Source organism: Agelaius tricolor, unplaced genomic scaffold, assembly GCF_023055355.1.
Source record: "Agelaius tricolor isolate 1412-34295 unplaced genomic scaffold, bAgeTri1.0.p SCAF_27, whole genome shotgun sequence".
Taxonomy (NCBI): domain Eukaryota; kingdom Metazoa; phylum Chordata; class Aves; order Passeriformes; family Icteridae; genus Agelaius; species Agelaius tricolor.
This window is the reverse complement of record NW_027269287.1, coordinates 1,087,337-1,101,936: the sequence shown is the minus strand read 5'-3', so window position 1 is coordinate 1,101,936 and position 14,600 is coordinate 1,087,337. Positions and strand designations below refer to the sequence as shown.

At 33.1% G+C, this 14,600-nt stretch overlaps 1 protein-coding gene across 1 annotated transcript in view; it reads left to right on the top strand.

Moving 5' to 3' along the window:
- Positions 1-14,600, top strand: part of MAN2A1 (mannosidase alpha class 2A member 1) — a 107,059-nt gene that overhangs the window by 44,226 nt on the left and 48,233 nt on the right. The window contains exons 10-12 of the mRNA XM_071448570.1: positions 3,491-3,676; positions 4,994-5,108; positions 7,952-8,019. Of these exons, the coding sequence (XP_071304671.1) occupies positions 3,491-3,676; positions 4,994-5,108; positions 7,952-8,019 (369 nt within the window). The remainder of the gene's footprint in view (positions 1-3,490; positions 3,677-4,993; positions 5,109-7,951; positions 8,020-14,600) is intronic.

Sequence of the window (14,600 nt, the reverse complement as noted above, 5' to 3'; positions counted from 1 at the left end):
GGTGTTGGAAGTGGCATTTCCAAGCAAGCTTGGAAAGTAGTGTTTTGAAGGCAGATAAAAGTACCTTTCAGAAGAGGAACTGTATCTAGCAGAACTTGTTTTATTTCTTCTGAGGAATCCAGTTTTTACTGCGGTAATGTGGATGATTCATCATAGGAATCTTTAATTTTCAGTGAAAATAACGTTGTTTAATACTGCTGTAGGAGAAGACAAGATGCACAAGAGAACAGGAAAAGAAGGACAGATAATATTTTTATAAATTGAATTATCTAGCTAATTGTTTTTTCAGTTTAGAGTAATTTCCTTTCTGTTTCTTAAAATGCACCAAGGATATAATTTCATTCAGCTTCATCATAGTCTATTTTTTCAAGATTTTTAGGTTTGGTTACTTGTCATTCTCCTGTTTTTTATTACATAGATTACAGAAAATTTCATATGAGTTTGTTTGTAGTATTTAAAACTTTACATTAATAAAGAGATTCTTTAATTTAAATGTTTCAGTTGCCTTCAACTTCTGAAAAAGATATAGGTAAAGAATCTCTGGAGAAGCACTAATGTCAGTGTTCTTATGTATTAAAGTATAGTTTTAAAAAGTACCTGGGAAGTTTTTAGTTTTTCATTATCCTTTGTAAATAAGATCTAAGAAAAAATGTATAGATGTGTTCTCATTGTTTTAATATCAGGTTTTTTGTCAGCGTTGTTCTCCGAAACCATGAGAATCTTCATGAGGGTTACATTAGCTATGAGAACAGCAGGAGTAGGGTTTTTATCTTTTATTTTTTCTTTCTTTAAAGTCAAAGGAAATATAGTAGGATCATATTTAATCCTCAAATTGATGATAATTATTTCCATAGTATGTTTGAGCTAACATCCCTCTATCTGTCTGGTGTATGTCCATATTTGTGAGAGAAGGAGCCATGAACAGACGGTAAATACACGTGTGTGTGTGCTCTTTACCAAGGATGAAGGTTTCTAACTTCCAGCAATACTGGAATTAAGCTGCACTTCCCTGTTACATAATAGCCAGGAGATAATGTTCAGCCCAGGACCCAATATCAAAACTAACCATTTAAGCAAGAGAAGAGTTGGTTGTTTAAGAAATGAGTTTTTTTGGGGATGGTGTAGTAAGGAAGTGTAAGAAAGCTTAAGGATTTTATTATAGAGATTGACAGGGATTTGAGTCATTATTGACTTTTTAATCTTAAGTGAGAGGTGGATGGATGGAGGGATGGATGGATTGAAGTAGTTTAGAGAGTGATAAAATATGTGGCCAGAAGTTTATTCAATATAATGAAAAGATTCAAAGGACAGCAGCATAGTTTGAGACAAGTTAGGGACACATTTTTTTTGTTTTATTAGTTACTAATGTAAATAGGGAAAAATTGCATAAATCTGCAAAAAGAAAATTGAACTAATTTAGAAGGTGAATACTACAGTGATACTTCTAACTATACAGATGGAAAATTCTACATCTTGAGAGTTCAAAATCTCTTGGAAATATTATTTATTTAGGTTAAATATAAACTGGACCTAGGTAAGGTAAGTTAGTGTAGGCCTTGACAAATAAGCAAAGCAAACTTTGGTCTATTTGCAGTGTCCTATCAGGGACAGATGCTACAAATTAAAATGAAGTGGAAAATTTCTGAAAACTGTATTAGGTCATCTGCAGTATTTTGAAACAGATGTGAGAAAACCAAGGCTTTATACAGCTTATATGGAAAGGTATTAGATGCTTACCTGTAAGCTGAAGTGTTCGCTAATACAGTGTTGTATTTCTGAGTGTCTTTCATCATTGACGATTGAACTTTTGGTGTTTAGAAAAGTATTGAGATACGAAAGGAAAATTCTGCATCTGAGAGATGTCCTTATTAATAAAAAATAAAATTAAATTAAAATTATTTGTGGGGAAGAAAATCTCACCTTATTTTGAGGACTAAAATTTGTTATGTTCTCTTCTTTATAGCAAAGTTAGGTCAGTGTTTAGTGGCTAATTTGATTTTTTAAAAAAAGGTAAAATGCTTTAGGACAGGGCTTATTCATTCACTAGATGAGTGACCATCTGATGACTTTTTTTCAACTAAAATATTTTCATTTTTCTTTCAAATTAAACTGCAAGAGGACAAAGTAGGAGGGATTCATAGAAGTAGGAATTAGCATTAAGCAACATTTAAATTACAGTGATTAGGGTTAATCTAGCACTGGTAATTAAATATAGGACTTAAAACTTCTTAACACCTTGATTTTCTATGTAGTTTATGAGCAATTATCTAACCCTCAGGAGCAAAGTCTTCACCTGTTCGTGAAATATTGACAATATGAGAATAGTTTAGGCTGTTACATGTATACTGCATCTTTCAGTTTACTTGGGTACATGGTAGTTACAGTTTTATATAGCTGTTGTCTATGCATTGTATGAAGATGAAGAGAAAATTAAATCTAAAGGAATTTTTCATGTTAACAATTAATTCCATGCATAGTCTGAAAACCAAGTGTTTTTTGTTAATTTTTTTTGTTTTCTATAGTTTAAAATTCCACACATGCCCTCACTGACAACTTCTGTAAATAAAAAAGTTAACTTATTTTCCTTTACTTTTTAATTTATTACTTGTAGGCCTAGAAGTTAACATTACAAGAAAAATAGTTGTTGTGATTTCTTTGCTTTTTATGTCATTAACCTGCATCATCTTTGTTGCTTCAAGTACTCGAGAAATATTCATTAACCTCTAATAAATTTTGAAAAATAATCAGACACTTTTCAGACTTGGAAAAAGAGAACTATAACATTTTAGGAGAAGATAGGAAAAAAGTTAACAGATGTTTTCCCAGAATTTATGCAAGCATTTTTGTCATTTAAATATCCATAATAACTGGCAATTATGGGGATATTTTTTGTAAAATAAATTTAGATTCTCATAAAGCAAGTGAAAATCTAGTGGTAATATTTTAGTGCTAGGTTTTTGCAACAGAAATAGAAGAGAAAGGCTCTGCATTCTGTTCAGTGTAAGGTTTCGGAACCCAGTGTTCTCTCCAGGTGACTATGTAGTGAGCAGTTGCATGAGAGGGTTAAGCCTTTAGAAGAATTTAGTTTGCTTTAAGTGCAAATGGCAGAATAGATATTCAGTAGTATACAGATTAGGATATTTATTTAAAACAAATTTATTTGATTAATAAGTTGTTTTTTGAAATGGAAAATATATGCTTCTTGTAAGGCACTCTAACCATGCTGTGAGGTTTTAGGACCAATTCCATATACCTCTCACACATTTATGACTGTGTATTTTAGTTTGCACTGTCATACTTTTATTTTAAAGGTCCATTTTCCACCACAGAAGTCTGGCAGGAAGCTACAGTACAAAGATATTCTAAAATGTACAAGAACAAGGTTTATAGAGCTTATGGAACTATTTACCATTTATTCTTCAGATCAAGCATGTATTGCTTTTTACATTTTAACCCTGTAAAAATACTTGGTTATTCTCTGCAATTCCAGGGCAGCTGAAATTCTCTATTCCTTGGCTTTAGTACAGTCCAGTAAATCTGAGAAGATGAGTGTATTTCCTTCTGTGGATAACTATAAATTGCTGACAGAGGCTAGGAGGAACCTTGGACTCTTCCAGCATCATGATGCTATTACAGGAACAGCCAAAGATTGGGTAGTTGTGGATTATGGCACCAGGTAATTTATTATATATACATAAACTTAAATCTTAATCTCCTTTTGCATTTTTAAAATCGAAGTGTTTATTTCAGACATACAAATTTGATACAGCAATGTGCTCCACTGAAAGTGTAGAGGTGCTCTACATGAGAAGTAGATTTGATTACTCATGCTCTTCATTTAGGCAATATTTTTGAACCCTCTGAATAAGAATTTGATGTCCAAACAAAATTTTGATGTTTCAAAAGGTAGACACATTACTGACGTTTCCTTAATAACAGAATTTTTCTGCACTAAGTAGAAGTTTTTGTATTTCTCTGTCATAAGCAATAATCAAAGATATGCTAATTTAAGCATATATTCTTTGGAAAATCCCACACCCTCTGTAGTCTACCTATCTTAAAAGTGGGAAATCTTTTTTGTGTTGAAAGTCTTCTACTTGTCTGTCATTGTTTATTGTCTCATCTGGTGGGTATTTCTAAGTATTGAGAAATTCTGCTAGCATCTTCATAGAATTTTTTGAGAACTTTTCATGATATATGTATGTCTCTGTATACACATGCTTTAATTTATGGGTTTGTTCAGTAAATTGCTTCATATTGGAATGTTAAGAACTAGTAAATTTGATTAATTGAGGTGATGATGGTAGACTGATGATAGAGCATGTTCATTAAATAAGTAATTGTTTTAAATGCATCTAAAATACTCTTGTTTAGAACTATTTTATGAAAAGTATTTTTAAATTCCTTACTTTTAATCTACTATATCATAAATATTCACAATGCACTTAGTTATGAGAGAGTGAAATAAAGGCTTTTTTCACTTTACAAATAAAATTATCCAGCTCTCTCTCCTCAGAAATTTGTAGACATCCTGGTAGTTTATATAGTTTATAGCTTATATTTTTTGTGTTTCTGATTGTTCTCTTAATCCTGTGTAAACATAGTCTTGACATTCTGACAAATGTTTCAGGCTTGTCTCCACTATAGAAACTGAAAATCAAATATACAAATTGCAAACTTTCCTAAGATTAGCATTTTGAAAAAATACTTGGTATTCTGAGAATACACCTTTGGTAGCACAGCATACAGGAGGAGCTGTACCTCACTTTCAGTATGCAAGACAAGAATATAATTCAAAATATTTCTGCATTTTTCAGGCTGGTCACCCATTGCTACTTAACTGATCTTAATTTCATGCTATATTGATGCTAAAATTCTTATTTATTTTTCTGCAACTCATAATTTTTGAGTTCTTAAATGTTTTTAAATTTCGATGTTACAGCATTGAATAAAACCAATTGAAAACTAACTAAGATTTTTAATGTTTTAACAGGCTTTTCCATTCAATAATGAATTTGAAGAAAGTAATAATTGACTCTGTTCATATTCTTATCCTAAAAGACAAAAGTGCTTATAACTATGACACAGCAACTCCACTCCTGAAGATGGTGAGCTCTCTTCCTTGATTTTTTCCAAAAATGAAATGTGAACTATGTCTTTTGAATTCAGTTTGAGTAACCCTGGGAAATGTCAGAATTATATGTGCACCTAATGCCTTCTCAGAAATGTGCTACTTATCACTCTTGGCATTAACTGAAGATACTGGAAATTAAAAAGTGAACATGTCAGCAGTTGATGCTGAAAAAAGCCCACATGGCTAAAGGAAAGGGACTTATTTTGTTCCCCTTTTTGAGTTAGATGGTAAAAGCAGGTGTTCTAATTTTCTTGTGGGCATGACTTAAGGGATATACATAAGTGAATATATAACAGTATGCAGTCCTGTAATTTGACTTCGCTTCACAGAGGAACGTGGGAAGAAGAAAATTCCCATCCCTAACAGAAGTCTAATCTTAGTTTGCAAGGTTAGGTCAAGACAATACCTCAATGCAATGCTCTTTTTACTTTGCTGAAATTATTTGAAACAGGACTGTTCAATGAAATGGATGATAAAGTCAGCAATGGATCCTCATGTATCATTTTGAGACCTATTTTACAGTAAAGAACACCTTGAAGAAACACACTTGCTAATATTGCTTCCTTTCAGAATTCTTAGTTTCCTCACTTTCTGAACAAAAGTGCTCTTGTGTGACAGCTATGAATTTTTAGGAAGTCTACTTAGTGCATTTACCCTGAAGATAGACAAAATGAGATGCTTTAAGTTCTTTGTGCATAAGCACAGCAGGGTTAAGACAGTCTTTATGATATGATTATCTCACACTTCTGACCTAATAAACATGACATACATTCTACGGGTTTGGTTGTGCCAGGTGTGTCATATCTTGAACTATTCTTCCAGTCACATGTATATATAAAAATTTTTGTTAAAATAGTTCTTTATACTTTTTATTACTTTTATACAAATATATATGTATAAATATATGCTGCATGTGTATGCTACATGCTTGTGTGTCACAAATATATTAGTTTTTCTCCTCTTTGGAAAATGAATGTGCACTTTCATAAAGTGGGAATATTTTGAAGGCATTCATGGGATGAAGGTTTTACTGCTGCTCTGAATTATATTGGAAGATGTTGTGATGTTACATTTTAATAAACTTTTGTTGTCCCTGTTCTTCATCAGTCTGGATTAATACCACTGCATTGTAGAAGCACTAATTACTGTTTCAACTGTATATTGCCTAGGAGCATACTAATTCAATAAGCTATTATTACCACTGTGAAAGCAGAAATTAAAAAGGAAGTTGTTATTGCAATGAATTTATTGTGTCTATATAAAGCAAAAAAATAAGGTGATTACAAAAGCAGATTAAGATTTATCTGTTTGCCACACAATATCTGCAGTGTATCATTAATCTAGTATCTCCACTATGCATTGGAAATAGCAACAAAAGCTTTTTAATGTGGTATTTGTAGACTGCTAACAGGAGAACTTCAGGATAACTTACAGAACACCTCTGCAAACCTTGAGTAAGTTGGAAGTTCAAAGGCATTCATTTTGGAGTGGTACTTTGGTGGCTGATGGAAGCTGACATCAGGAATTGCTCAGAGATGGGCATTCAGAATGAATGTCAAGAGAGTTGAGAAAGACAAATGATGAAGACTGTAAGACTGAAAGTGGCTGTTGTTTTTGAGGGCTGAAGAAGTCAAAAGCACTTAGACGAACAGAGCACAAGACCATAGCAGCAGCATTCCAGCAGGTAGCAGGGACAACCAGGGAAAAGTTCCCTTTCTTGGAGGCAGAGAAAAGGAAGTTGGGAATAAGACACTATTGAAGAACTCTGGAATGACACCACTTGCACTTTTTCTACTCTTCTTAATTATTAGTTCCACACAAAAGCATCATGGTTTTCTCATGAATTCTTTGTACTTCTTATGTTAAGTTTTACAAACTCTACACTAGTAAGCAAACAATCAATCACTTGGAAGGCAATACACTGATAATGAGAAGACTCTTAAAGATCCCAGAATGACCCAGCTTTGGTTGGATCGTGGATGAGATTGAAAATCTAAAAATAAAACTAGAACCATTACACAATTCCTGTACATTAGTCTTAGTTCTTTGAGTGCAGAAAGAAAATGTAAATGTAAGTGACAATTGCTAGACTTGAAAAACATGATTTTAAGGATGTTTTGAGAACTGACAACTCTACACTTCAATTTCAAAGTCTGTAGTGGTCACCATTGTAAGAACTGACTGGAATGCACTGTGAATCAGCAGTTTGGCTGTTCTCTTAGGCTATGCAGCAGTGACAGCAACGTCTTGTCTCTGCCTTTCCTCAGTGGAAGTGAGCCCTGTGCCACACCACACCCTAAATTATGTTTTTTGAAACTTTTCTTGTACAATATAAGGTAACAATGAGAGCTCACAGGAGACTATACAGTGATTGCTTGTGGTAAGTGCACAGGAGCATATTGTTTCAGAGTAAATTTATAGTAGCAGAAATTTAATAAAAATATGTGATAAGTATTTGCAAAATTTGAAGGAAGTTGGTGATTGTGAAGGCTTGTATGCAAAAATGAAATTTTTCCATACAAATTATTACCGGTGTAATAATTTGATAATGGAATCTAATGAAGATCTAATGAAGATCTTAAATGAAAACTAATATTTCCCAGTAATTTGGTTGAAGTAAGTGTCTTACTTTTGTCAGTGTGAAGTACTTAGTTTATTAAATTTTGTTGTTTGTTGTCCTCAGTAATGGGCTAAAACAAGATTTGGTTTCTGGTGTTAACATGGTTTTGTACTCCACAAAATGCATATAATAGGCAAAGCTCATATATTACTTACTGAAGTGTATTCAAAAGCAAATTCAAAGATGTTCTCTTGTAGGATGATGTTCAGGCTTCTCAAGATTCTTTGCCACGCAAGACAGTTATAAAGCTGACATTGCAACCAAGGTAAATAATTTATATATTACTCAGTGTATGAGATTCTTTTAGCAATATATGGGTTTTCACTACCTAGTAAGTAGTTTTTCATGCCATTTCCTTTTTTTTTTTTTCCAAATTTTGCTCAAAATAGAGCAAAAATTAAAAAAAAAAATTAGTAAGTTACTCTGGGAGATTATGCTAATATTATTATATCTCATTGAAAGAGGACCCAGCATGTTAAAACTACAGGCATTTCTCACATACCACAGCTGAAGTAAGTGTTCTGTTTCTGTGTGCTTTTACAGCATTGTAATACTAAATAGATTGTGCTTGAGAGAAGCAATAGAAGATTCTAAATAGGCACAATTGCAGGTGCCTCAGCTAACTCTGTGAGCAAAATGTTAAGTTTTTATAAGGACTAAAAATCACTGTTTATAAATACTGAATTGACTTTAAAAATCAAGTAGAAGATAATCTAGGATTCTGTTCTCTCTTAACTCCAACTTTCTGTTCTATTAAGAGGAGTTACTTTTTATTTATATGTAATTGTAGGGTATTCAGCTGAAATTGGCATCCTGCTATGTCCATGAACACTCAGTATACACTCCCACCTGAAATAATGTACATATTCATTTAAAGTGGCTGATCCAAATAAAGTGAATAAGATGTCTGGGTATGAGAACTGCTGTCTGTGCAAATCAAATAATGCAAGGTTTTTGCTTACAGAACAGAAGATTTAAGATTCATTTAAAAAGCAGTGAATGCTGTTTTCCTGATGTTAGTATCTGATTTCTCTAGTTCTAGTGGCATGCTAATAAGACTTACTTGCTTAATTGATGCAGATGTCCCACTATTCAGCTGACTAACTGCTGAAGTGTGTATATATATATATATATATATATATATATGTATATAGTTAAAATCTTTGAAAAAGTGAGTAAGGTTTAGTTCTTGTAACCTTTCGAGAGAAGCTGTCTTCAGTCTTCCAGCACTAAATATAAATAATATGTCTAGTGTATGCTTTTCTCTAGAGAATGCTTTTTAAAAAAGGACTAAAGGACTTCTCTTATTGGAGTGCTACAGAGATGCTAATAGATTATCTTAAACTTGTCCAAAATGACCAAGAACTCAGGTGCTTATTAATTTAACAAAAATGTTTTAGCTTTTCAAAATTACCTCCTCAGGTTTCTTCACTGGAAGAGGATTGTATATGTAGTATATAAGCACTTGGTTGGAAGCAAGTTATGATGTAGATTTTCTTTGCCATTTGAGGATAGCTTTGTTGCCTTTGCTTTCCTTACCTAGGTTAGCTGTTGAAATTTTCCCTGTGCCCTTTTCATCCCCTAATACACCTTTTGTTTGCATATAGTGTTCCACTTTTGTCTCTGCATAATATGCTAAGTAAGTTTTCCCCTTTTTGATCTTAATTAATTTCAGATATTTGCCCTTTTTTTTCCCCTTCTGACTTGTAAATTAAATAGATATACATGACATTACCAATAATATTGTTCTGGGTAATGTTGGTAGTTTCTAAACTGGTCTTAGCTTACTAAGAAAATAGTACTAGTAGAAAATTGCTAACTTTGTTATCTGGTATTGTGAAGATACCATACAGTCATATAAGGTATGATATATGTTCCAAAGACTGCAGTCAGAAATATGAGAAAAAGATTGAAGAGGGGAAAAAGGAGACAGAAAGGGCAAAAAAATATTATAAGAGAATATTGATATTACTGACTAAATCCTGGGTTTTTTTACATCCTTTTTAGAAAACTTTGAAAGTGTTTCACATAAATGTTTTACTCAAGTGTACAGTACTTCATGTTTAATTTGTTGTTAAAGTTTTTATTTGAATATCTCTTTGTTAAGCTGTTTTTCCTTATAAAAATTAGCTTAGTCTCTTTAGACTTCTAACTTTATCTCTGGTTGTAGTCTGAATCTCCACTAAATTTATTACCATTGGGAAAAGTGGTATGTAAGCTGTCACTGTAACTACTGGTTAAATCTAATATATGATTATTATGATTGCGTCTGAATTTTCTTGTAGCATTTCATGAGAAATGTTATTTTCAGTAGAAGCTTAAAATCAACTCAATAAATCTATTATTAAGAATTACTGTGCTTGAACTTCAAACTTTAAAGCTTTTAAGAAGGAGACTGTTTTTTTTCCATTTAAAATTTTGGAGCATCAACAGACTTTAGAAACTGATTTTCACCAAAAATTTGTTATTTGCTTATCTTCTGTTCTTAATCTTCTTTATTATTCCTCTATGTGTAATTGAATCTCTGGATTTCTTTCTGCTAGTGTGTTCTAATATTCATTATATGGCATAGAAATTAAATCAGTGTAACTGGCAAGGTGTGAAAATAGCTTTTCATATTTTTGCATTTCTGTGTCAGAATTTAAAAAAACAATCTGTATTCTATCTTGTTATTCTTACATAAGTGTGGGTCATATCACCTGTGCTTTTAGAGGGTGATGGGAAACTCATAATGGCTTTTCAAATTTCAATTTTTTTATTTTTTTTTTCCTTATTTTACTGATTGCAAATATAATCAGCTTTCTACAGGACCATAGTTGGTAGTGTGCTTTTTGCCTGTTTCATCCATCCTTTCTTTTGTGTACTTTTTAGTTAAGTGTTCTCTTCACTTAACTAGTTGGTGAAGTTGTAGTTGGGAGTGAAAACTGATCTGACAGACTGAACAGGAGAGCTAGGACAACTCGATTACATGGAAGAAAAAGAAAGCAGAAAGAGATCTCTCATTCAGTTGTTAATGTTCCAGTGTGAAGTATCTCCGTATCGTTGTGTAGTTGAGAATTATATTTCAAACTGCTTCTAAGCAGGTGCCACCTGTAACCTCTTTGGTATTGTTTCTGCCCACACCTGTGCATCTTTTCTCTGTAGTGCTGTTGTGATATCTTAATGAATCCAGAAATGTATTTTTAAAGTAATGTGTTCATTTTGATGAAATAGGTGTACAGCATATTTTAGGTCTTTGACTCCATGACCACAGGATGACTAAGTGGCTAATGATCAGGCTTTTGAATACTGAAATTATGGAGTCTTTAATTACACTAAATCCCTTTTAACTGATCAATGAACTTACATGATTTTTTAAAAAATATTTTGTTTAGCTGAAAAATGGAGCTTTCACAAGAAAATATCCAACTAGATATGGAACTACTTCAGTCTTGCTCTGAAGTTTAAAATTACTGCATGTCCTGGAGACAAAGCCCATTGTGTGTGCTGCTAAATTGGTTGCCGGCTCATACTCTCTTACTGCCCCCCAGCTATTTAGTATAATAATAGGTTTTCAGGAACAGTCTACCAGAGCTCATACTTTGTTAATGGCAAAAGACTTGCCCTCACTGGACTTGGTGTGTGGGGGGTGTGTTTGGAACGCCTGTTGTTTAGGCTGTCAGCAGCAGATCAAGGGCATGCTGACTGTGAGGGGAAGGGTTTTCCAGCTATTCCTGTCTGTGCTGTTTTCTGGAGACAGCATTGCAGGGGAGCATGCTACACGACCAAATGACTAGATTGAGTGTCTGCACCAGCTTGCATCTTGTAGTGGTCATGTTTGGCTCAATATGGTGAATCATAGTGAAAAGGCCCAACAATAGCAATTAGGTTTTAGCTCTTCTTCCCCCTTCTCATTTCAACTCTTGAAATGTACTCTTCACGTACCTATCTGGGCAGTTTCAATACTGAGTTCTACTGCACTCAATCCTATCTTCCTATCTGAACTGAAGATAGTATGGTAATGAAAAATTTTTTAAAAATCATCTATTTAGGATTTTTTTTGTGCTAAACCAGCTATTCTTATAATTTACCCACAAATAATTTTTGTCAACTGATCTTAGAGGAACAATATGATATGATAACCTTCTTATCAGGCCAGTTTTATAGCTTAGCAGATTATAAAATAGCTTAGCTAGCTATTTCCATTAGCTGAAATATTTAGGTTGCCCAGAGGATTAATTATGGGAGGATATAAATTATTTCCTCAAAGATCTGTTAAAGCAGTTTAGTGATATCCACATTATAAAAGAATGTTTCCTTTTTTCAAATAGAGGCCACAAAATAATCTTGGCTACTATCCTGACTTTGTTATCCATGAGCAGGTTTTGGCATAAAGTTGTATTTAATAAAGTTTTGGCGTAAGTTGTGTTTATACCGTTAGGTCCAAAATGCGTGGTATTTTTTGAGAAAGAAAATCCCAATTTACTTCTATAATTTTTCAACTTGATAATATTTTGAAAAATTCACTTGGCAGGGTATTCACTGCTTTCTCAACACAGCATTTTAATGCAGAAATTAAAGCTATATTGCTAACTTTAGTATGCAATAGAGAATAATGTACCAAAGTAAAAAATTATTGACAGAACAGTGGGTATGGTACTGTGTTTGGTTGGATGACTACAGCAAGAATAATTTGAGAAGGAAACTTTGTTAGTCGCATGCCATAACTGTGTCTTTGTGGGCTTAGAATGTGACTGGATCAGGGTAATATTCTTCATTTGGCAACTTTTGCTTTGGTGGTGATTTTTTTGTTTCCTTCCCCCACCCTCCCCCCCCCCCCCCCCCCCCTCCCCTTTAGACCTATGTTGCCAGTTTTGGTATAATCTATCTAAACTTCAGTCCAATGTATTTACAAGGAGAGGACTCTCCAACAGCATTTGACATTTTAATAATAAGCATCTTAAATTCCTTTTATGCTTGCATGATTTCAGAGGCATATATTCCTAGTTATACTCCAAGACTGCTGGGAAAAAAAAGCACAGTGGAAGGAAAGGTATTTTCAAAGCTCAATGAAGAAAAAAAAAAACAAATTTAAAGAAAGCAGAAAAGAATACCATAACATTTAAGATGTGTTCATAAATATTTGTAGCAATTCATGCATTGTTAATGTGCACACCTGTTTCCCAGAGAAGAAAACAGATCTTGAAAAAACAAGCAAACACTAACCAAACCAATACTTTTAAGTTTTAATTGGATGAACTAGTGATCACAAAATGTACAACCTTGTGTGTTTGTTTAAGTGAAACCTCTGTATTTGTATCTTTCAGGGAGGTGGGCAGGATGAATACTCATTCAGTCAAGCCTTAATACTCACTGTTTCTATTAAGAAACAATGCTTAATTAAGCCCATCTATTAAGCACACAGTAGTGCAAGTAGGTGAAAAATTAGAAAACACTTTAGAGGTGATATATGAAGAGCCTGCATTTAGTTTCCAATACCCTGGCTGCTTAAGTTGGAATACAGCCTAATGGTTTTTTGAAAATTACTTTAAAAGTGTTAATCTCAGTGTTCAGCTGCCTGATCAATTTACTAGATTTCAGGTGACCTGTAACTGCCAGGAACATGTTCCGTTTGTAGTAAACTCAAGGTCATTTTGACTAAATTGATGGGATATTTAAAAAGCATTCTCCTTGGTTTTCATGATGGAAGAGCTGTTGCAGAGGCAATGAAATGCTTGGCTGACTCAGGATAACTCATCTGAATCTTGAAATGTTACTAAATGTGAACTTGAAATAACTGTTTCGGTAAAAATCACTCTGGTAAAAGTGGTGCACATTCAAATTGAACAAAAAAGCATGATACATTCATTCATTCTGTTTTTTAGGTGGAACTTAGTTGTGCAAATATCTTTATCACCAAACCAGCAAACTCTCCATTGACAATGTCTAATGGGACAGGAAGTGAGGGGTATGGAAGAGTTTCACAGCGCCTTGATCTCTTTATTCTCACTCTTTTTGTAAGGTCATAATAGTTTTTCAGAGGTTTCTGTATTTTCTGTGTGAGTTTTCTACTTTTTGTGTTAAAAAAACATTAAAAAATATAATTCATACAGGTTTATCTCAGAACTGACTCCAGGTGCTGGTAATTGACATCTCTTTAAAAGTTATCTATGAAGTCTAAAAACAAAACAACAAATAAGCTCAGAGATGAATGCCTGGTTTCGTTTAAGGGCTTTAAAATTGAATGGTGGTACATTTTTTGAGGTACGATAAGTTTTCATTGTGAAGAAGAAAAAAGCAACTTTGATTTGCAATTAATTGTACTTCAAAGCTTTTTGTGGAAATAATTTTTATTTTTTAAAACTCAGTTTTTGAATGCTATGCTTCTGAATTCAAGTTATTCTAAAAGTTGTTACATTTCAAACTTTTAAAGATTAATTTTTAGTGTATAAAAATTCTTATACGTCAAACTTTTTTTCAGTTTTTGGTCTTACTGTGGATGAAACAATGACAGTCTGTTCTAAATGTTTTTGTCTACTGACTGTCTTTGAAATTGCCACTGCAAAATTAAAGCAGTAAATAAGTTCTTAGTTTGTAGGATTCATAGGATCTTTGCTGTTTTTCTAAGTTGCACAAATTTAGTCCTTTCATTTCAATGCATGGAATATCAGCATCTTTTGTTGGGGTTTGCAGTACCAGTACAACCAGACAGTGAAGGTGTTTGATGCTTCAGTAGCTATAAAAAATTACAAGATTTAAATAAAATATGACAATTAGGTCTTACAATAAATTTCTGGTTTCCTCTGAGAACACTGCAGTGGAAATATCATGAAATGCAGAAGAAACAGGTGAACTAAACATACTCTA